Source organism: Adiantum capillus-veneris, chromosome 19 (assembly GCF_014529385.1).
Source record: "Adiantum capillus-veneris isolate H3 chromosome 19, ASM1452938v2, whole genome shotgun sequence".
Classification (NCBI taxonomy): domain Eukaryota; kingdom Viridiplantae; phylum Streptophyta; class Polypodiopsida; order Polypodiales; family Pteridaceae; genus Adiantum; species Adiantum capillus-veneris.
Window position 1 is genome coordinate 132,255,393 of NC_140949.1, and position 24,216 is coordinate 132,279,608.

Sequence of the window (24,216 nt, forward strand, 5' to 3'; positions counted from 1 at the left end):
CAAAGCGCAACAACATCACAACGGGAGCATGATCATATAAAAGCAAAGAATGGTCTATGCTCATGTCTCTTACAAACTCATCAAATTGTGGCACGTCGAGGACATATCATCGATCTATCTTGCACAATATGCAGAGAAAGCATTATGGTGAAATGTGTACCCCGAAACATTGGGATGCAAGAGGGTCTACAAGTCCAACATCCGTGTGCATGCAACAAGATCTGTCCAGGCGTGCAATTCTATGCTCAGCATGTGCGAATTTCTTGTGGTGCTATCTGATAAAGCGGGTGCATTGTTAAAATCACCACAAAGCAATGCATTGGAAAGCCATGGATAAGAAGATATCTCACACCACAAAACAGCTCATTGTCTCGAGGCAGGTAGCACATAGACACCACCAAATTCATAAATCTGGCCATTTTATTGTGCATTGGACCACCATCCAACGACCCGTTGGATCATTATATGAGAGTTACATAACCCACACACCTTATATGTGATGCATTTAACACAACTATGCATTCAAGAGATATGTACAGAGGCAAAGTAAGAAAGGGACTAAGTTGACGTGCCCATAAGCACACCAACGGCCACTCAACCACAGTATTCTACGTGCCTCCACACACACACACACACACACACACACACACACACACACACACACACATCACACGCATATGAATATATACATATACAATGTAATAGTACGCACTATGTAATTGATGATGCTCGGAGCTGATAAATAATCACTTGTCTAGAGCATGTAATCATAATAAGAACAAAGCAAAAATACTTTTAGCTGTGGGAATCAAGAATGATGGAGAAACCTGGTTCTGACCACATGTAAGAGTGGATCGGTGCTCTCCATGCACCATGCTAAGCTATGGAAGGTGAAGCCTTAGTTTCACCATGTTGATGGGTGAGTGTAAGGGAGCATAGGTGGGAAAGTAGGTTGTTCAGTAAATAATTTTAACACACTAAATATACTTTTTCCTTTAGCATATGCCTCTTAAATAGACTTTTCATATAAGGGATGCTTTACATTCATTGACTCTCTGGCCTTGTTAGAGTTTAGGCATCTCTTTGGATTCATCTAGTCGCTCCTAGTTTCTCCCAAGGACAGGTGTAAGGGAGTGAGGGCTGTTTTGTGGCTGTGCCCGGCCAGTGTGAGGTAGTTTTCTCATGTCGGGATATTCTAGACATGTCTATCTCAGGGTGTTGGCTTGGTTCCATGGCCTTCTATGCTCCTTCTGCCTTCAGGTAGTTTCCCCTTTGTAGTTTAGTGCTTTCCCAGAGCCCTAGGACCGAGTTGCCCCTCTCTTGTTCCTATATCTTATTTATTGGGGATTTTCCTTGTCGTGGAGCTTGAGAGCTGGGTCGGGTAGGTTGGGTTTGGCACTATATAGGGAGCGGGGGGGGGGGGGGAGGTGAAAGAGACAGTTTCCCCTCTCTTGCTCCTATATCTTATTTATTGGGGATTTTCCCCGTCGTGGAGCTTGAGGGCTGGGTTGGCAGGTAGGTTGGGTTTGGCACTATATTGGGGGGGGGGGGGGGGGGGGGGGGAGGGGTGTTCACCTCTTAGGTATGCAGATCAGCCCCAGAGGAGGCTGGCGGGCAGCAGGCAGGAGGGAGGGGCAGCCTAGCGTTTTTGGGCAGCTTCCTCATCTGCATTCTTGGACAGCCAGCCATGAGCAGCAGTAAGAGAGGCAGGCAGGAGGAGATCTCCATCCAGATACTGGGGAAGTTCTTCCACCCATGCTGCAGTCAGTTCTCCATGCACTGGGTACAACAGCCCTAGATCTGATGATCCTCAGGGCACGTCTCCCTTTGCCAAGAGGAGATCTAGACTTGCTATCCTCGTGCTTGCTCGGTGGTTTCCAGTTCTTCTACTGCCACCTCTGATAGGGCATTAGAGCCCTAAGTGTCATGACCACCTTGAATGCTCGGATTTGGCTGATCGGGTGCGGTTTTGGACTTGATTGAGAGAGAAGAAGCTTGCTGCTTTTTTCCTGTCTTTCCACTGTGAGCATCTTTTAATGTCACGTGCGCACTTCACTTGCGTGACGTGGACAAGCTTTTGCTACAGTCTAGCGTCAGTCTTAGCTTAGGACCTAGCCTCGCACCCTTGTGAGCCTCTAGCAAGACGTGCATGTCCAGGCTGGTCATAGTTGCGTACCTTCTCTTGCACAACACAGTTAGTTGGCATATAGGCATTCAAGCGTGTGAACAGCCTCTTATGTGCTCACTTAAAGTATTAAGTGACTTGGGCATTTTAACAAATCGTGGGGCTGTCCATGTAGCTGCTCGACCCAGCTTTTCCATCCTATATAGCAGCCCTAGGGGCGCTAGAAGAGGGCAGAGGAGCAGTAGTAGAGCCTCTCAAGAAGCACAACATTTTTGCACCAGCTGGCAGCAAAAGCCAGTGTTTTTCCCAGCAGGCATCAGCGTTTTCAGAACCAGCCCACCAGCGTTTTTACTTCAGCATTCAGCCCCGTCCCTGCAGCAGATCCTCAGCGTTTCTGGCCTCCATCAACACTAGCCACTTCAGCGTTTTTGGAGCACGTGCCTCAGCGTTTTTGGGTAGCAACATTCAGCCATGAGATTGCAGATTAGCCAGCACCGCAGCACAAGTACCCATCATTGCCGTTGTTGTGGTCGTCGTCGTCGTCATCATCACGTCGTCGTCGTAGTACCCCAACATCTAGCACCCCTTGCGTTTTGGCTTGGCCCCTACCTAGCTCAACGTAGGGATCATCAAGACCTCTGTGTCTTTAGCACCCAAAGTACCTATAGTACCAAGCACCAACAGTACCAAAGTACCCCGCAGTATCAAGCACCGCAATACCCATAAACACCTCAACAGTACCCAGCATAGCATCAAGTACCCATCAATATCTCAGCACCTCAACATTAGCATCTCAGCATCTCAGCATTTAGCATCATTGTAACAGCATATTTGCAAGCAATAAAGCAAGTACTTGCTCTTGCAACAGAGCAAGGGGGCCCTTGAGGGTGGTTGGGACCTGACATACCGTGTCCTTGTCTTCTCTCTCTCTCTCTCTCTCTCTCTCTCTCTCTCTCTCTTTGCATTTCTCTCCTTCATCGTGTTCATTTCAATTTCTCTTTTCAAGTGAAGTAAAGTAACCTTGTGTTTGTATGGAGTACTAGATCCGAGCTAAATCCTTAAACACTTCTACTTACCTGACATTGGTATCAGAGCTCCGTGCATGCTTCGGCTTCGCGAACTCAAGGGGAGAACCACCAAGAACCCCAATAACCTTCTCTGTTTTTCTCCCTCAAAGAATCTTTGTGTCCCGATCCCGGACCTCTTCCGTATGGTCACGAGTAGAGTCTGACATGGATTGCGTGATCGGACCCCCCTACATCCATTGAGGATCCTGCAGTATGACGCTATGCAGAGGCACTGTATCATGTACCAAACTAGCCACCTATACCACCGCCCACAAATCAGCTGACGGTCTCCTTGTCCTTTATAGAGGGATGATTGGGAGAGTGATATAGAGGCTACAACTTGCGATCGCCTTTGATCTCCAAGGAGAGATTTTCATCCATACAACAAGGATTATGTCACCCCTCATTGCTCACATTTTTAACGGGGTTCTAAATGAGGGTATCCCATTGACTATGGAGACTACAATGTCTCTATAGTAGGAAGGTGTCAGGTGCAACGGAAGGGTTTAAGGATTTTAGTGTGGAGAGATGACACCGTTTGTCAGGTCCCAACCACCCTCAAGGGCCCCCTTGCTCTGTTCCCAGAGAAAGTACTTGCTTTAGATTACTTGCACAAACTATTAATGTCACAAATTGATGACGTGGAAGCAGTGTACGAATTGCTGACATGGACAACTGTACGGACACCCTCGGAATTTGTGCTGACTGTTGACTTGGCTGCCGTACAAAGATCCCGCATAAAGCGCTAACAGCTCACGTGGTTGTTGTACGGATTTTCGCAAATTGCGCTAGCTGATTTTTGGCAGTTTTTGGGATCAAATGTTTTTGGAACAAGTTGCTTTTGACTTTACTGCTTTTGGGGCATCCCTTGTAAGAATGAATAGACCCAAAGGGCCTCACTCTTCAGAGCATCTGGACGTAGAGTCTAAGAGTAGAGGACTGGCAGGGGTTGTACTTTGCTCAAGCATTAATATAAAAATAAATACCGAAAGGGCGCCAGATTTTGGGGCCAATACCTTCTAGGCTTGGAACTATGTCCGGCCGTGTCGACTCAAATTTTAAAGTCGTGAAGTATTTTAAGTGATTCTCTCGTGTGTTGTGTCAATTATTCTAGACTTGGGGTGTCCAAGTCTGTTAGAGTGGTATCAGGGCATCAGGCGTGTGCTTTTCTCAAAGCATATCGGTCCTATCAAAGAGCAGACAAGGCACTTGGGCACTTTGGAAATTGCATTGGAGAATCTTCGTGTCCCGACCCCGAACTTATTAGCCCACCCTTACTTCATCGCGCATCGGGTGCACTCTCGTCTGCATCGCTCTGTCTTACAGGCATAAGCCATAAAGAACCCCAAATTATACATGGATTTTCACGGAGAATTTGATAGAGATAACATCTCTCGGTGGGCAGGCAAAGAAAAGTTGAAATCCGATGCGGGAATTGAAGAACAAAACGAAGAAAATGACTAATTTTCGACAGGGAAGTTTGCCAAAAGACCTTTAAAAATGTCTTCAACGGTTGAGAATTTGGATATGCGACAGAAAGCAAAGTTGATCCCCTCAACAAGCACCATGCTTTTTTTTTTTTTTTTTCCAAGAAAAAGATCCTTCTATTAGTTAATGAAAACTGCCCATAGGGCTACATCCACCTCTGCAAGAGAGGGCTACAACAAGCATGATGGGGAGACTCTCCCAATGAAAAAACAGCATATATACAATGGGGCTAAATCAAGAAATGGGAGGAGGGAAGAGCCACACAGGTGGACAGTAGTGCCATCTGAGCACCCCCTGGACCATGGTGTAGAAAGGCCCAGGGCGCCAGAGTCGAAGGAAAGCCTCGCGGCGCTCCCGCATGCGGTCGGAGCTGCCCTGTAGTCCCTCAAGCTGTCCTATGAGAGTATGGATCAGCTCTAGCCAAAAGTCACGAACAGTCTCTGCTAGTGGCAGAGGGCGAGCCTCAAAGATGCGGAAACAACGGGCCCGCCAGATGAACCAAAGAGCTAGGCCGCTGATGAGCTCCCAGCACTCCTCTCTCTCACTGCACCACTCCTGTGGAGTAAGGTCTGTAGCAGGCTGGAGTGCAGGTCGCCCCCCCTGTATCACTATCATCCTGCTGGTGGAAGATAGCTCAAACTGTAGTGCCGGGCCCGTGAGGGTGGACCAAGCCGCTGCCCCCCAAGTGTACTGTCGAGCCGCGGAGAGGGCAGGCATCAGCCGAAGCACTCGTAGCCACACCTGCTGGGCCGAAGGACAGTCCCAAAGACAGTGTCGCTGACTCTCCACCAACTGGTCACAGGCTGTACATGCAGCCGAGAGACCACTATGCACAAGCCAGCTCCCTACTGCTGTGGCTCTGTGTGCAACCAACCACTGGAACAAAGTGACGCGCCTCGGCTGTTTGGAGTCCCACAGCCTCTGCCAAAAAGCTGCCAAGAACTCAACTGTGAGACCCTCCTCCTGCCAATGACGTGCTGCAGCGGGGCGGGCCTCTCTCTGCGCTGCAAGTATATGACGTCCAAGCCGAACAGTGTACTGAAAGAAAGGGACTCCTGGGCGGTCTGCAGAAGAGAAGGGGTCCCTCCATAGCCACTCACTAGGATCCCACTGTACTCGTGCCAGTGGACAACACTCCCAAGCCCATAGCCTCCAGTGTCCTACCTCGAGAGCTGTTGGGTCAGGGTCTATGACGCAAGTCCTGCCACAGATGCCCACAACTCGGATCCTCTGGAAACAACACTCTGCTACCTGCGGGGCCTCTACTGTAACTCGCTGTAAACGTCCCCCACCCTGAAGCTCAAAGAATAGGGCTTGGACAGTCTCTGAACAAGCCCTGACTGAGATGAGAACCTCCAGTCGTGTAAAGGCTCCCATCCATCGCGGTGCTACAGGCTCGAGAGGCGTGAGCCACTCAGCTGGAACTGACTCTGAGATGTCCTGATACATGCTCTGAACCCCTCTCATGCCCTGTAGCTGGACACCCTGCACCTCCTCTGACAAACCTGTGAACTCTAGCCAGTCACCTAGAGAGCGCGCTGGACTTGCTGCCATGGGACCCCATGAAACATGAGGCCTACTCCCAACCAGGTGACCTCTCTGAGTGCTAACCATGGGGTTCCAGACGAGGGGCTGTCGTAGGCGCTCCTCCGTGCATGTCGGTTGTCTCTGCTCTAGGCCACGCCGTAAGAGCTCCCAAGAGCGAAGCAAACTCATAGCGAATCGGTCCTCCAGTCTCCTGCTCAAACCAACTCGGCGCAACTCTGTAAAGATCCATCTGGTCGAAGGTTGCCAAGGGCCTCCCGACTGAGGCACCCTGGCACGAAGCCTTTGCAGCAAGAACTCTTTCCAGGGCTCCTCGCCTGGCAGAAGTCCTCTGACGACGAACTTCCCAAGAAGGGCTCTGCTCTGGTGTGCTGGATCAATGATCCCAAGCCCTCCCTGAGAACAAGGAAGTGTGATGATCGACCAAGCCACCTTGGCTCGGGCAACCTGAGTGTCGCGACCTAACCAAAGGAAGTTCCTGATCAGCCTCTCTACCTGCCTGATACAAGAACTCGAGAAGATCCAGCAAGAAGTGATGTACCACATAGTTGCCAACAATACCTGGTTGGCAACTACTACTCTACCAGCCAGCGAAAGTCGTGCTGAGCTCCAGTGGAACAGCTTTCTCCTGATGGACAGGAGAAGAGGAGCAATCTGTTGCTCGGGGGACAAATCCAAACCAACCTGACAACCCAAGTATCGAACTGCAGTCCCTGGGGGAATCCACCTGAAACCCTCTCCTGGCATCCACTCTGGCACAGGAGCACTGCCAACCGAGAAAGCCACTGTCTTTCTCCAGTTGATCAATGCGCCCGATGCACAGTAGAAGGTCTCAAGAGCCTGCCCACACTTGTGTAAATTGGCGTCCTGGCCCTCTAAGTACAAGGCTGAGTCGTCGGCAAACTCAGCGTCCAGAAGCTCATCTCCCTGTATCGGGAGTGCTAAGCCCCTCAAACCAACCTGCTGTGACACCAAAAATCTGCTCATCGCCTCCGCATAGAACAGAAAGAGAAAGGGGCCAAGAGGACAACCCTGTCTGACCGATCGTGTGAGCATGAAGCGCTCACCTCTACCTCCTGCCAAAAGCACCCGACTGTGAGCCTGTCTGTACAAAGCCGACACCCCTCTGATCCAAGCATCTGAAAAGCCCATCCTGCGAAGCGTGCCCTCTAGAAAGTCCCAGTCAACTCTGTCGTATGCCTTCTCAAAATCGAGAAGAAGAATCACAAGGTCCTCCCCACGGAGACGTGCCAGGGCAGAAGCCTCCCAGAAAGTGAAGATGTTGTCAAGGATACTGCGCTCCTTGACAAAACCTGTCTGAGTCCCATGTATAAGGCTCTCCAAAAGTGGCTGAATCCTCAAACTCAGAGCCTTGGCAAGAATTTTGTAGGCTGAGTTGAGGATGGTGATGGGGCGCCACTGTCGAATCTCATCCAAGGAGCCACCCTCCTTTGGAATGAGGTAAATCAGGCCCTCACTCATGCTATCCGGCATCACTCCTGTGTGCAGAATATATTGAAAGGCACTACAAAGATCTGGGCCAAGTAAGTCCCAGTACTCCAAGAAGAAACTGGGAGTCAGCCCATCCTCACCTGGACAACTACCACGAGGGAGGGCCCTAAGAGCCGTGTGCAGCTCCTCAAGCTGAAGAGGTATCTCCAGCCTCTGGCGCATCTCCTCAGTCACAAGACAAGGCATCTGTGCCCAAACCTGCTCCCTGCATGCATCCTGTCTCTCTGACTGGGGCTCAACCGTCAATAGCTCACGATAAAAGTCAGTAGCAACTGCACGCATATCCTCAGGCTCACAAGCAACTGACCCATCGGGTCTCCTCAGCTGAGTGACCTTGGCATGCGAGTGCCGAGGTCCTACTGTCTCAAAAAAGGCACCTGTCACTCTGTCACCTACGTGAGTCCACTGAGATGCCTGTCGGTGAAAGGCAAACTCATGGCGCCTCTCCTCTGTGCAAGCAAGCTCTTGTCGAGCCTGCTGTAACTGCTCCTCCAACCATGGACTGTCTGGATGCTGCTCCTGCATCCTCTGTAGTGAAGCAATGCCTCGTCTGAGACGCTGCTCCTCCTCTCTCGTTGCGGCCCGTCGAGCCAAAGACTCCTGGAGAAAAAAGTGGCTAAGCTGAGCTAGGCCTAAGGCCACTCTGTCTGCCGGTAGAGCCTGACTGTCCATGCCCTCTGTCCAAAGAACCTCTACCCTCTCTCTGAGTGCTGTGTCCAACAAGACCCGCTCTGGGATGCGAAGCATCGTGCTCCCACTCCTCTGCCTGTCTGCCACTGTGAGGATCATTTGTGCATGGTCCGAGAAGGATGTCCCTGCCAGGATGTCCACTTATCCCCCCAAGTCACTGAAGTGGTCACTAGTGTAGAAGCGATCTATCCGTGATAGATTCACTCCTCCCACTCTGCGGTCTGATCTAGAGAAGGCAAGACTCTCTGGAGGCCTCACAAAGCTAGAATGCTGCCATGTATCCGAGACCCTCAAGGTCATACACAACCTCTCCCAAGCTGCTAACTCGACTCCATGCACAGTAGCATGGCTGCCTCCGATCCTGTCAGAAGGGTCCTCCAACATGTTGAAGTCCCCTCCTACACACCAATGGTCAACCTGTGGCAAAGACTCAACAATCTGTGACCAAAACTCTGCACGAGCACTCGCCACATTGGGCGCATAGATGTTCAGGAAGCCCACAAGGCCACCCTGAACCTGCAAAGTAATCCACTAAGCCCTGCCTGGCACAATAATCCCTCTGCCCACAATGGCCTGCTGCAATGAGTCCGCAATAGTCATACATACCCCACCCTGGATGCCTCCAGGTCCAAAAGTAGCTGACCAAAAGGTGTCATAACGTCCACGCAAAATCTGACCACAGCGCCGGATGCGGCTCTCAGACAAACGGTGCTCCTGAAGCATAAGGAGATCAATCTCTCCTCCCACAAGGCAACGCTGAAGCTCCTGCCGCAATCGGCCCCGCTGTCGCTGAAACTGGGGCCCACCTAATCCCTGCACGTTCCATGAGACGATCCTCATGGGGAGCGAGAGAGAATAGATGCTGCAGCAGCAGCAAGACGGGCTATCTTCGAGGCAGGCTTGGATGGGGAGTAATCCGCATCCGAGCGTCCTCTAGATAGGCGAGCCTGTAGTGAGTGCCTGGCCCAAGCCCAAGCAGAGCGAGCCGAGCGTAAAGCAACCTCCTCTGTCCAGGAGTCCTCATGTATGTATACATAGCAAGGCAAACACTGTGTATCAACAAAAAAGTACACCACAATGTGCCTACATCCTGCTAAGTCTGGGGGTGTCACCGCAAACTTGGCCAGTGGCCACAAAGTTTGCAGCAAATCTGTAACTCCAAGTTCTCCCATGTGGTGAGAGAACTTGAGAACCTGTGTATGCAACCATCCCATCACTGAGTCGAGGGACCACTCTGTCTCGGTCCTACCGCAGAGAGGAAAGGAGAAACCAACTGCTGAGTCCAAGGCCTCTGTCCCCCTAGCGGCGAGGAACAGAGCGTGGACCCTGAAGCAGGTTGCCTCGTGGTCTGCTGCGGAATCGTCGAGAAAGCGAGTGAATCCGTAATCGAAGAAGTCCCAGCGGCGTCGGAGGTCAATGCTCGTCAGACCACGAGGGATAGCTGCAAGGGAAGATGTCTGAATCTGCAAAGGGGGCCGCAAGAAGGGCTGACCCTCTCTCGCTAGGCGACTCGTGGCAAAAGCGCTGCTAAGAGATCTCCTAGCTGCCGGCGAGGGACCAGTCTCCTGAGTCGATTGTGGTACTGAAGTAGGAGGAGGGGGAGAAGGAGCTGGGGGGGGGGGGGGGGGGGGGGGAGAAGAGAAGCGGGGCGGGACGACAGAGATAGGGGGGCGATGTGGGGAGTGGGCGGGAGCAAAGGGCGGGGGAGGGGATGAGGAGGAAGAGGGGAAGTCTGAAGGTGGAGGGGCTGGCAAGGGTGAAACGGAAGAGAAGGTTGGCGTAGGAGGCTCCTCCTGCTCAAGAGGACCAAAGCGGTTCCCCGTGGGAACCCACTGCTGCTGAGTAGGCACCTGAGGGCCACTCTGAGTGCCAGGCTGTCGCTGTGGCCCCTGGCGTCGACGGCCACGGGCCTGCTGCCACCCCTCCTCCGCTGGAGCCCCAGGCTTGGAGGGTGGCTCAGAATCTGTGCGTTGTGTCGCTGGCTGAGGCTGAGGTGCAGGTCGTGGTCTCCTCCGTGGACAGGCCTTCGCTAGGTGGCCCATCTATCTGCAAATGAAGCACTGGTTCGGGAGACCCGAGTACTCCACACTCTGCCTAAACCAACCCCCACTCACCCGAGGCAAAAGGATGACCTTCGGAAGCGTGTGGGTATCTCTGACCAAAACTCGAACTGAAGGGATGCCGGCCGCCTTGGCAGCTACTGATGCTGCCGTACGAGGTGTCTCTAGAACAGTCCCGATGGCGGAGCCAATCTTGGAGAGCAGTGGAAGGTACTCCCTCCGTAAACCCGGAAAGTAGACTGAGATGGGGATGTCTGCCTCCTCTACGAGCACATCCGAAGTCGGGTCAAAACCGTGTCGCCATTGTCGAAAGTGGGCGCGTGATGCTCGGATAGCCAGTGGATTCATAGCTATGACCTTGGAGGCCATCTCAGAAGTCTCGAACTCGATCTGGTAGTATCCCCGTCCGAGGATTTGGACATCCAAAATCTTGCCCACCTCTGCGAGAAGGCGGGCCTGGAGAAGGTCACGCAGCTCTCCTCTGCTGGGTCGGGTGCCGAGAATCTTGCAGATGACCGAGGTCGCCTGCAGACGCTCTACCTCATCGGCTAGGCTCGCTTGCTCTGTCGGTGAGAGAGCAAGTCGAATGATGGGCTCAGCGGTGTCGGGCGAGGGGGCTTCGGAGGAGTCCCTTTGAGGTGGAGCATGAGCCTCCATTAGTGTCTGCTGCTCTGAAGGAGAAGGGCGGACGAGAAGGCCAACACTTGAGAGCTCGGCAAGGAGAAACCAACTGAGAATCCACTGCCAGGCAATTCAAACGAGGCCTTCGGAGGAGGGGGGGGCGGCGGGGGGCGTGGGGATAAGGGGCTGGAGCGGCGAGGCAGCGGGCAGCGATTAAAAGGGGGGGCAGCGGGCGGGGCTGCACTCTGGCTGGGCTGCGCGAAGGCTGGGTGTAAGCTCAACAACGCGCGTGGACAGACAGCGCGCAGGCAGGGGCAGCGCGCAACAGGGGCAGCGCGAGGGCGAGGGCGAAGGGGGGGCTATGGCGCGGGGGAGCAGGAGCAGGCGGGGGGGGGGGAGGGGAACGCGCAGGAGCAGCAGCGAGCCAATGCTTTCCTTTTTTAACAAGCACCATGCTTGACACCATCAGATCCGTAAATGTTCCTGAGGCCTCTGTTCTCGTTCCCCGATCCCTGTTTCGGTTCCGTGTAACTTTGGTGAGGACGGTACACACGAGGAAAGGGTGCCAAAGTTGAGGCATAAGTCTTGGGATGCTCGTAGGAAACACACCAAGGGGATGAAAGGAGATTGATGTAGACAACCATAGTGTAACTAACTTGGACACCCCAAGTTGAGAATATGGCACGACACATGTTACAATTGAGAATTATGACAATGCCCGGCGTAGTTCTGTGCCCAGAGGTATTGGCCCCAAAGTCTGGCGCCCCTTTCGGTATTTAGTTTTATATTAGTTCTGAGCAAAGTACAATGTCCGAGGGTCCTCTCTCTGTTCAGCGCTCCCAAGCCAATCCAAAGGAGAGAGAAGCCCTGGCAAGTCTTATAAAGGCTTTGGGCCTGGGCCTTCTAAAAGCAATCACATGAAAAGCTTAAAGTCCCAAAAGCATCTAGTCTCATGAACTAGCACCAAAGGCCACCTCCATAAATTGCGTCGCAAATTGTCGGTGTCAGTACAGCCTGCCATGGAGCAGTCAATGTAAATTGTGGGATACCGTACAACCTGCCATGTCGGCAGCTCCATGTAAAAACTAGTCCTTCCTTTATTTTAAAGTTCTTGTGTCCCCTTGTTATCTGCCAGTTTCCCTGGACTTTATCCCGGTAGTCATACGACGCCATCACTTTGTGACATACCCCCTCTTGAAAGAGTTGTAATCGCCTTCGATTACGCCTGCAAAATCGAACATAAGCCAGATATCAGTTTAGTAGACACTGACTCTTAAGCACTCACGCACTAGACAACACATATCCAACACTTGCACAAAGACGACAGCCATTGAACATTCAAATCACATTCATATCATTACTTCCGTTGATATCTTCGATGAGAATCATGATCAATTGGCAACATATTTTGCAATCACATCTAGATCTATCACAAATTGTTTTGATTAACTAAATCTTGTTACTATCATGTCCATCTCATCTCTCCGAAACACAAGACCTAAATGCTGTGGTCATTTCGTCTTTCAAACATTCACTCAAACACTACTCCCATGAGAGAGCACACATATATCAGATTCATTTCCGGAAGTACTTCTTTCATAAAGTTATACAGCAAAATATTATTAGCCCATGAGTATCCTTGAAATCAAAAGGGAAATCGATGACATTTTTCCATCTAGGTAATCTATGACAAAGGAGCGGAGTAACTCCCCTCTTGTGCAGTCCCATCTGCACCAGATTCAGCCATGCTGATCTTTGGGATCTCTGAGAATAGTCGAAGCTAGACCGAAAGTCTCAAGGTAAAGTTCTAGTATCCAAGGAGTATCTGTCAAGTCCTGCTCCGCCATCCACTTTACATCCTTTGCTGGATAGTTCTTGAATTTAACTAAGAACTGCCGTATCACCTTACCTTTCCGTTTCCTTTTTTTGTGAGCCAGTATGTGTTCTGGAACGAGAATCTGCTCGGTCTCTTCTACTTCAGATTGCTCCTTGGGCTCCCTGTCGATTGGTACCTCACCTTTGAAAGGTTTCAACATACTCACTTGAAAAGCATTGTGAATCTTCCAAGTATCTGGCAACTTCAGTCTGAAGGATGCATCATTGATCTTCTCTTAAATCTGGAAAGGTTGTAGTATTGCATACTCAACTTTGGAAAAAGACGCTCCTTCCCCTTTCGTTTTCTTAGGCGTGCCTTCTCAAACCGTAAGAGCACCCAATCATCTTTCTTCAGCTGCAAGTTGGGTCGATGCTTGTCTGCTGCTTTCATATGCGGTGCTTGAGAGTTCTCAAGAGCCTCGCGAACCTTGGCAAAAGCAGTGTCCAAATCTCCCATATACTGATCTGCTGCAAAAATCTTATCCTTGGTGCTTAGAAATAGTGGTACCTTCTTAGCACCCTTGACGATGAATGAACTGTGTTTGTTGTCGGCAAACTGTCATGGGACGGACACCACGTGCCAACGGAAAAGAATAGACTGAACAGACTTTCAACACTTCAATAACAACTGAACTGAAAGAGATAGATAACACAAGATGGGGAGTGGCGGAATTCACCCCAAGAGAGCGCTGGCCAAACCTTGGCGCCCCTTTCGGTATTTCTTTATATTGCTTGAACTCAATACAATTCCGGTACTCCACCCTCTACACCTTTCTACTGAAGTGTGCCAGAGAATGAGCCCTCTGCACATATTTAAAGGCCCTTGGCCCATGAAAAGCATCGCATCTGGTCCCAAAAAGCATCTTGCCCAAAAGCTGCTAGCACGAACTGTGGAAATCCGTACAATCTGCCACGTCAGTAGTCAACGTAATATGCAGAAATCCGTATAGGTGCCACGTCGCTATGTCAGTGTAAAATCCGGAAATCCGTACAGGCTGCCACTTAAGCTGTCAGCAAAAAATTCGAAAATCCGTACAGCAATGCCACGTCATCAGCTGGGAACACAATTCTTCTGTGTGCTGCCAATTTTAATCTCTTTAGAACACTTAGGCCCCTCGGATGGGGTCCCATAAGTTGGTGGGAACTCCTCTTTAAAAACAGGCCACTTGGCAAGACTTTGCAAGTTGGTAAAACTTATTCTGCTTCTGCTAGGGTTTAGGCCCTCGACCGAGATCTGCAGGTTGGCTCCGTTCTTCAGTGGCTTGACATGTCAGCAAGACCACCTAACAAATGGAAAACGGCTTTTAAAGTTATCCCAACTTATGGTTCCTTTCCAACAGGGCCCAAGGGACACAAGTAAACTGATTGTCCCATGGAGCTCGTGATATCTAGGGTCGTTGGCTTCCGAGAAGAATCTCATCCAATGAGTTCCAAATTGGAACTCTTGATATCTTGGGTCGTTGGTTTCCCAGAAGTATCTCATTCAATAAGGAATCTCATTCCAGATTGAAATTATTGATATCTTGGGTCATTTGTTTCCCAGAAGTATCTCATCCAATAAGAAGTCTCATTCTAGATCGGAACTCTTAATATTCTGGGTCGTTGACTTCCTAGAAGTATCTCATCCAATAAGGAATATTCAGTGGTTGGCACATCACAATGCAACACAAATGCTTACATATGCATGTTACAAGACATAGAAACATAAAGTCGCCGATGAACACTCCCCCCACAAATAACCATCTAGGTGCGGGCCATGAGCTGTTCAACGACTCCCTTATCACTCCTCTCGCATATCCTAAAAAGGTTCGGGTTGAGAGATGTAGAGGCCTTTTACAACCAAACGCCCCCCAAATCGCAACCTGCATCGCTTGGAGGTGTTGAGAGTAACCACTGCTCAATCTTCTTAATACTTCGCACGTAAATAACCATCAGGTCCGGGCCTTGAGTAACAACAACAACAACACTTTTCAAACATTCAATACTTCCCCCGCAAATAATCACAAGGGTCCGGGCCATGAGTATGTGCAAGCATTCTCAAACATCATTTCACTACTCCACCCGGGAGTAAATCGCCAATTCTTGAAACCAGTAGTCTAGCCAGAGTCAAACAGTTCAAATCGACACCAAGACAGGTTTAAAACAGACACCATCCATTTCAAACAAATTTCAAACAGGATCACCAAACAAGTTTTCAAACAAAACTCAATCTTAAAAAGAAATCCCGACATCAGTCGAGCTCGAAGAGACGATTGGCTTTCCAACCTGAAACCTGTACCAAGATTAGGGTTAGATTTCTTCCATAAGGTTGTAGTCGATTGCATCATGGTCCATAAGCTCTTGGACAGACAGTGCTCCTGTAGCGTTGACGGTAGTCTCAAGACATCGCAATCACACTGGACATCCAAGGTTTTTAGCTTGGGAAGAGACACCTGATGAGAGATGTCGAGAAATTTCAAGTCGTAATCTACAAGGGTTTTCATGGCAAGCATTTTAGGATACCCCACTTTGCCAGAAGCTACACTCCGAAGAAAGATATCTGAAGGCGTGTAACTTCGGGGAAGAATTTTCTTGAAAGCTTGCCAAGTCCTTGGTGTGTGCGGCTTGGTAGCTATAGACATCCACCCCAGCATGGCACTGCCTCTGAGAGAAAAAGTAGCTCAAAAAAAAAATCCTTGATTCTTCTTTGCAAGTGATCTTTATAACTTATGCCCTGTAAGACAGAGCCATGAAGACAGGAGCGCACCCGATGCGAGATGAAGTAAGGGTCCGAGGTCCACGCACGCAGATTCTTTCTTTATTAAAATTTCTAGTAAACTTTTGGAAGCGCCAAAGTGCTCTGTCTGCTCTTTGGTAGGACCGATATGCTTTGAGAAAAGCACATGCCTGAAGCTTTGATACCACTGTTATGGGACGGGCACTACGTGCCAACGAAAAAGAATAGACTGAACAGACTTTTAGCACTTCAATAACAACTGAACTAGAAAGAGATAGACAACACGAGACAGGGAGTGGCAGAATTTCACCCCAAGAGAGCACTTGCCAAACCTTGGCGCCCCTTTCGGTATTTCTTTATATTGCTTGAACTCAATACAATGCTGGTACTCCACCCTCTGCACCTTCATACTGAAGCGTGCTAGAGAATGAGCCCTCTTTACATATTTAAAGGCCCTTGGCCCATGAAAAGTAGTTACATGAAAAGCATCAAAGTCAAAAGCATGCGGTCCCAAAAAGCATCTTGCCCAAACGCTGCTAGCGCAAACTGTGGAAATCCGTACAATTTGCCACGTTAGCAGTTAGTGTAAAACGCGGAAATCCGTACAAGTGCCACGTCAGCATGTCATCGTAAAATTCGGAAATCGGTATAGGTTGCCATGTCAGCAGTCAGCGCAAAACTCGAAAGTCTGTACAACAGTGCCACGTCATCAGCTGGAAACGCAATTCTTCTGTATGCTGCCGATTTTAATCTCTTTAGGTGACTTAGGCCCCATCGGACGCGGTCCCATAAGTTGGTGGGAACTCCTCTTTTAAAATAGGCCACTCGGCAAGACTTTGCAAGTTGGTAAAACTTCTTCTACTGCTTCTTCTAGAGTTTAGGCCCTCGGCCGGGATATGCAAGTTGGCTTCGTTCTTCAGTGGCTTGACACGTCAGCAGTTTGTGACACAAACTCCACCAAGTTTCCCATTGAGTCTTCTGAACCGAAATATAAGACTTCAATAAATCCAAAACCACTGAATTGGCTAGAATTGCAACCGCGTGCCAATGTTCTCCTAGATTTCCCTTGCCCTCCAAAAAGGAACTAGTGAATCGGGGATCTCTGTCCAAAACAATGGACTTAGTTTATCATGTACTTGGAAAATCTGTGCAACAAACAATTTCGCCAAGTGATCGGGCTTAACTGTTTTCTTTACCGGAATGAAGTGGGACGATGACTGAATCTGTCGATGATTGTTCAAATGCCATCATGCCCACTCCGAGTCTCAAGAAGATACAAAATAAAATCCATAGAGATGCTTTCCAAATTCCAAGGGACGGGAGGGTATGGGTAAAGGCTGTAAGAGACATGGTGCCTTATGCTTGTCAAACTTGACCTTTTGGCATACTAAGCAATTGTGAACAAACTCATCCACATCCTTTTTGAGCCTCGGCTAGTAGAAGTAATGCTCAACAGCCTTCAAGGTGGTATCTATGCCGCGATGGCCCTAAAAAGGTGGACAATGGCACTCCGTCAAAACCTTTTCCCTCAAAGGCTATGTAACACACACATCGTTTTCCATATCAAATAGCCGTCCCGTATGGAATAGCCTGCAACTGTCTCCCCACTCTGTAACCGGTCAAAGATGTCTGCAATATCAGGATCGCTCGTGCACTGATCTACCATATCCTCAAAACTTCTGTGATGAATTGCAGAAATGGCTAGAACCAAGGGCTTGCGAGACAACAAGTGTGCCACTAAATTCTTTTTTCCGTGAACATGGACAATTTGGAAATGAAACTTCGATAGAAGGTTGGCCCTCCTCATTTACTTTTCCGAAAGCTACTTGTGAGACAAGAAGTAGCGTAAACTTTGATGATTTGTAAACACAGTAAAGTCGGCTCCGAGTAGAAAATGTCACCACTGTGTAAGAGCATGGAAAACTACCAAAAGCTCTTTCTTAGAAATGTGTGCAATCCGTTCAGAATGTGAGAACATCCTACTCTCGTAAGCTATAACATGGTCCTCTTGCATCAAGACTGCTCCCAGATTGCGACCACAAGCATCAATGTAAACCTCGAAGGGATTTTGCAAGTCTGGCAAAGCTAGCACCGGACCTGTTGTCAAATTTTCCTTGAGAGTCTGAAAGGCTGCAATCTCTGACTGTCCCCAAGTAAAAGGAACCCCTTTCTGTGTCAATACGTGGAAAGGAGAAGCTATCTCTGCAAATTTCGAATTAAGCGCCGATAATATGAGCACGAACCCAAAAAGCTTCGAACTTCATTCTTCAGATTGGGCCAATCACGAATGGTTGTGAAATCCATCATCGTATATCATTTGGTTGCTGCTAGTTGAATCAAACAGCCATGGCCTTCATATTCTTGGTGTTTACATGATTGTTATCGATCTCTTCCTCGCTCTCGTGTCTACTTGTGTGTCAGGTATGTGAATGTTTCCTGTGTGGATGTGGTGTGTGCACAGAGTATGCGAGTTTGTGTGAGGATTTGCATGTATACCAGAGATTATGAAAGTACTCGTGGATGTCGGTCGATCTTTGGATTGTATATCTGCGGGAAAGTATGCGCTGAAGTGGTAGATAATGAAGCCATGATTATGTGTTTTTTGGGTGGGTACGTATTTTGGATTGCTTGGGTGTGAGCATCTGCAATAGAGGTTTGCAGATTGGATGTGTGTGTGTGTGTTGATTAGGGGATAGGGGTGTTGTGAATACCTTGGGCTATAGAGAGGCATCTGTGTGTGTTTTGGGTGCATTCCTTCCCATCTCCAACGTGGTACCTTCCCGTTACAAAAGCATATGAAATCTAATTTCAGTCTTGTTTTGTTGCTTGTTATAACTCTCAAGTTCTGATCTTCCTGTTCTTCTGAGGATAAATAGAAGCTGTAATACCTTGATAAATGGTGGAAATGAATTAAACTTAAGAATGAAGCTGTTACTCTCTTGTAAGTTGTGTTTCTAAGCATGATTTCAGGTTGGTATCTATGATGAGGGTAAGCATCGTTGAATATTCCAGGTTTTGATTTTGTTATCTTTAGCTAATTTGGGGTCTGTATGCTTTTCTATCTCAGGCCGCAAACTTTTAGAGACATCGAGTTTGGGACCGCGTCCCACACAGCCTATTGAGATCTATGAGTTTGAAGGGTGAGTTTTTTGCTCTATCTAATGCGATCTCTTTGTCATGCAATTTCTAGCATATAAACTCTTCCATGTATGCTGGCTCTGCATAGTGAGGTATTGTGAGGGTGGTGATAGGGTAGCGACATGTTGCCTATCAGTAGTTCTTGTTTCACCTTGGAAGAAAGCCCATGATCCTACTCTGGAGGCAAAGACCAAGTGCTCCATCCTACATGATAAAGTTAGTGATACCATTTGAAAAGAGACTGATGAAGGATAGATGCTGAGGGTTTGTGAATAGAGTCCAATAGCTCTGTTAATGCGAAGTAGGAGTGCCATGTTCACAAAACACTTTGGGGTGTATACTAATGAGATCCTTAATTTAATCAGTAGGGTGGTGAGTGGCAGCTATGTTGTCTCTGACATTGTAATCTCCTTGCTGCTCCATTTTAAGACGTTTAATTTTGGGTGTTTTAACTCACAAGAGGGTGGTGGAGGCGAATGCTGAGGTCACTACACACACACACACACACACACACACACACACACACACACACATCTCTCTCTCTCTCTCTCTCTCTCTCTCTCTCTCTCTCTCTCTATATATATATATATATATATATATATATATATATATATATATATATATATATATATATATATATATATATATATATATATATATATGTATGTATAATTTTTATACATATAGATGTATGTATGTATGTGTGTGTGTCTCTCTCTCTCTCTCTCTCTCTCTCTATATATATATATATATATATATATATATATATATATATATATATATATCTCTGTGTGTGTGTGTGTGTGTGTGTGTAAGACAGGCACACACATAGCATGTAGCCCTTCAGGCAAAGAACCAGGGTGGGAAGACCGGGAAGCCATGGAGCAGCTCTCTCTCAAGCTGCGGAGCAGCTTGCTCTCCTGTAAAGATGTAATAGATCTATACAACATGGCATGATGTTATAGTGAGAGTAAGATCATTTCTTAGCAAAGGAAGCAAAAGAATCTTTAATTATCGTATGATGCCATGGCTATGCTAGCACTTAGTGACTCGAAAAAAGCATGTGCATCAAGGTTCTCCACGTACTACAACTTTTAACCCACCCACTTTGTAAAGTTGATTCCCATTACCTTACTGTCCAAGGCACCTTGCATCTCTATATAAACGAGGCTTTCCTTTATTGTAACCATCTCGGAGTCTAGTTCAGCCTCTAGGAGAAGCTTCCATAGTCATCCCGTGCATATGTGTGTATGCCATCTTTCATTTGAAGCATTCTAATATAAATTTTCCGCTTGTGCATAGTTTTGGGCGTCTCTTGGTATCAGCCTGTTGTTTTGATTCTTTTTTTAATGTTGTATAACACTTCTATTGTTTATGAGCTTAAGTTCTCAAAGATTCTAGTTGAAAGCTGCTTAGTGTGAGTTCGTTTCAAAGATTTTTCATTTAATTACTATCTACATAAGTTGTTATTACTGTTTTATTGGTTTACTTTGGAAGGCAAGGTCGTGTGGTGGCATGGTTTGAAGGTCGCCACAAGCATTAATTTCTTGTATAAACTCTCACAAAATTCCCGCACAAACTTGTACCTCTCGCAGCAACATGAGGTAAATTAACAATGACTGGCTCAGGTAGATCGTTGTCTAAAGTGACCAAATCTCTTGCAAATCTCTCATTAGCCGTAGAAGAAGCGTAACCCTTTGTTCAATGGCACATACGGCATTTGAAACCTAATTAAGTATACCGGCATAAAAAGTTATTTAAATTTAAAGGATCAATTGTCTATCTCAATAATAGATTTGTTGCATCTATCCCCTTAAATAGCCCAATGCATTTTATAAAATAAATTGAGATCCTCAAACATAACAAAGCTGAAGCCATCAAAAAGAGCTATCACATTGTGCATCTTGGATGTGTACAAATAGGGCTTAATCCTCTATTTAGAGCAAGCTTGGCTGTTCATGTCTTGTCATGCTTTTAGATGCAGGGTTAACTTCTTGGTGAAATTGAAACATGAAAGCAATCTTGTGGACGGTCTAGTCTACTTCAAGTTCGTCGAAATTATAATGTGTCGTTAGATGACCCATATTTCGGCAAAGCTTTAACTCTTACAATAGAAATAGTTGGCTGTGATTTGAAGAACCTAACTCCGAATGTAGAAGAGCAGTCAATTGAGGCTTAACAACAATTTAAGAAGGAAAAATAACATCTAATGAAAAGAAACATCATGAGAGGCAAAATATAATAATGCGCTCAGTTGATCATTCTCATATGTTAAGATGCGATCAAATTGCTTGGTCGAAAGTTAAATTACTAGAGAATTGGGTTATAGATATAAAGCCTATCTTTAAACTGAAGTGTTAAATAGAGTATTAAATATAGACAATCTAAACTCTTCAAATTATGTAATTACTTCCAAAAAGCCACTAGAATTCTCTTCTGTGCTTAAGTCTCTTGCTAAGCCTAGAGCCTTGCGCATCTGAAATCGTTAGCATCTAGAAACTTTCGAATGTGATAAACAAACTTTCCGTAGACATTGCTTGAAACTCATGAGAAAAACCTTTGGATCCTCCTCTTCATATTCTATTCATACTTGTAATTGAAGGAAAAGATTTCATTATCTCAGATAATGATAAAATCTTTATTGCTCCTTATGTCAAAATGAATGATCAAACAAAACCTAACCTTGAAACTCTTCAAGGTAATTACCACACCATGAAACTCAATAAGCTTGAAAAACAAATTGTTGAGTTGCATAAACTAGTAACTAGTCTGCAACTACACATTAAAGCCATGGTTGATAATATGAAAGCTCCCCCTTCATCATTGCATATTGACTTGATCATTTCTTCCTCATCATTTGCAAATCTACCTTCCTTTCTTATTCATTCCACCCCCTTTGCATAAAACGTCAGATCACTTTGATTGCAATTGCCTTTGAATTTCTCACTTTGATTGCAATTTGCCTTTGAATCTTAGAAGAAGAAGACCTAAACATCGATTCTTCAAAAAGCTTAAGTCCACATCTACCAAAAATGAGTGGAAAAACCGAACTAGGCTTCTGAATGCCCTAAAAAGAAAAAAATAGTAACATTCAAAAATATCATTTTAGAAGAAGTATATAGTTAATCAGAGCTAGTATTCTTTGATGCCTCTAACTTTGAGTTTAGCATTGCTCATTTTGAAGAAGAAGCATCTTCCTAAGAAATTAGTACTTTCGAATTTGTAGATTGCCCTGTATCTCTTAATGTCATGAGCCTTGAAGGCTTCATGCCCTTCAATCCTCAACGCCCTACAATAGGCAAAGTTATCCACAGAAACACCAAATTGAAGGATAGGCACAAGTGATTCAAATTATGTTAGGATTTGAAAAAACAAAAAACAAGAATGAAGCATTTGCTTTTCAAAAGTAGCTAAAAACTGCTCGAATTGAAGCAAACAAATAAAAAAAGTGTGTGCTTTAGAAAGAATGGTGACCCGTGCTTTGGCTAAAAAATAAAAGTGAAACTGATCGGAGACAGTTAACCTCTCTTTGATACCTATTTCATTAGTAACCTAGCTAGTGGCAAAATCAAGGCCAGATATGTATATAAATTACCATTGGGAAGAGACCCTTCCTCTTCCTCAAGCTCCGATTTTGAAACCTTGGAGTATTCTCAAGATCTTCTCTCTACATCAACAAAACGTTTTACTTTTTTTTTCCCGAGAAAAGGATCCTTCTATTAGTTAATGAAACTGCCGATAGGGCTACAACCACCTCTACTAGAGAGGGCTACAACAATTATAAGGGGGAGACTCTCCCAATAAAAACACAACATATGTACAATGAGGCTAAATCAAGAGATGGGAGGAGGAAAAAGCCACACAGGTGGACGGTAGTGCCATCTCATCAGATCCTGGACCATGGTGAAGAAAGGCCCAGGGCGCCAGAGTTGAAGGAAAGACTCTCTACGCTCTCATATGTGGACGGAGCTGCCTTGGAGTCTCCCGAACTGTCCTTTGAGAGTATGGACCAGCTCTAGCCAAAGATCTCGAACAGTCTCTACTGGTGGTACAAGGCGAGCCTCAAAGATGCGAAAGCAATGGATTTGCCAAAAGAACCAGAGTGTTAGGCCACAGATGAGCTCCCAACACTCCTCTCTCTCTCTCTCTCTCTCTCTCTCTCTCTCTCTCTCTCTTTGTGCACCACTCCTGTGGCGTAAGCTCTGTAGCAGGCTGGGTTGTAGGTCGACCCCCCTGCATCACTATCATCCTGCTCAAAGTGAAGCACAGGGCATCTCAAACTGAAGCACAGGGCCCGAGAGAGTGGACCAAGCAACTTCCCCCCAAGTGTACTGCCTTGCCATGGAAAGAGCTGGCATCAGCGGAAGGACACGAAGCCAAACCTGCTGTGCCAAAGGACAATCCCAAAGACAACAGCGCTGACTCTCCACAGGATGGTCACAGGCTGCGCATGTTGTCGAGAGACCACTATTTACAAGCTTGTAACAAACTTGGACACTCCAAGTCAAGAATCTACCGGGACACGATAGGAATTCCCTTCAAATCAGTTCACAATTTGATTCAACATCAGCCCGACGGAGTTCCGTGTCAAGAGGTATTGGCCCCAAAGATTGGCGCCCCTTTTGGTATTTCTTTTTGTATTAAAATTTGTGTTCAAAGTACAAGGGAGTGGGAGAGTCTCACTCTCAGACTCTGCGTCCAGATGCTCTGCAAAGTGGGAGCCTTGCCAACACTTATAAAGGTCTACAAGGGATGCCAGAAGCAGAGCCCCAAAAGCTGCCATACTTTTTAAAAATAGGCTAAAATAAAGCAAGTCTTCCCACAAGCCATTGCTTGGTAAATAAAGCAAGTTCCAAAAGCTTTTGCGTAGAAGTTTTTGCAGCCCTGCTTGCGTAGGAGAAAAGCGTAGCCAAAAGCTGCCAGCCCGTACGTTGCTGCCACCCCATCAGTTTGTATAGGTTTCCGCGTTTTGCGCCACAATTTGCGGGGGTCCGTACGGCAGTGCCACGTCAGCATTTAGCAAAAAATTCCGGGACTGCCCATGCCAAGGGGAGGGTGTGTGTAACCGGTCTGCAACCCATTCATGTGTCTAGGGTTATGCCATGTCACTAGTTTGTGACATACCCCTCTCTTGAAAGCCTTGTAATCGCCCTCGATTACGCCTGCAAAACAGACAGATGCCATATAAAGTCTTAGCAGACACTGACTGTTAGTACCGACGCACTAGGAACACACAGCTAGCACCATGTTCCAATCGACAGTCACATCACAGGACATCACATGATAAATCACATTCAAAAATTCATTCAGATCTCAGACCATGATTAATCGGCAATGTATTTATCGATCGCATCTAGATCCACCGAGGACCTCATAGAT

General features: G+C 47.1%; 1 protein-coding gene across 1 annotated transcript in view; it reads left to right on the forward strand.

Annotated features, from left to right (window-relative positions):
- The window catches only part of LOC147434889 (Thioredoxin family protein), a 133,707-nt gene that overhangs the window by 35,083 nt on the left and 74,408 nt on the right, over nucleotides 1–24,216 (forward strand). The window contains exon 3 of the mRNA XM_086491280.1: nucleotides 18,767–18,839. Coding sequence (XP_086347406.1) covers nucleotides 18,767–18,839 — 73 coding nt within the window. The remainder of the gene's footprint in view (nucleotides 1–18,766; nucleotides 18,840–24,216) is intronic.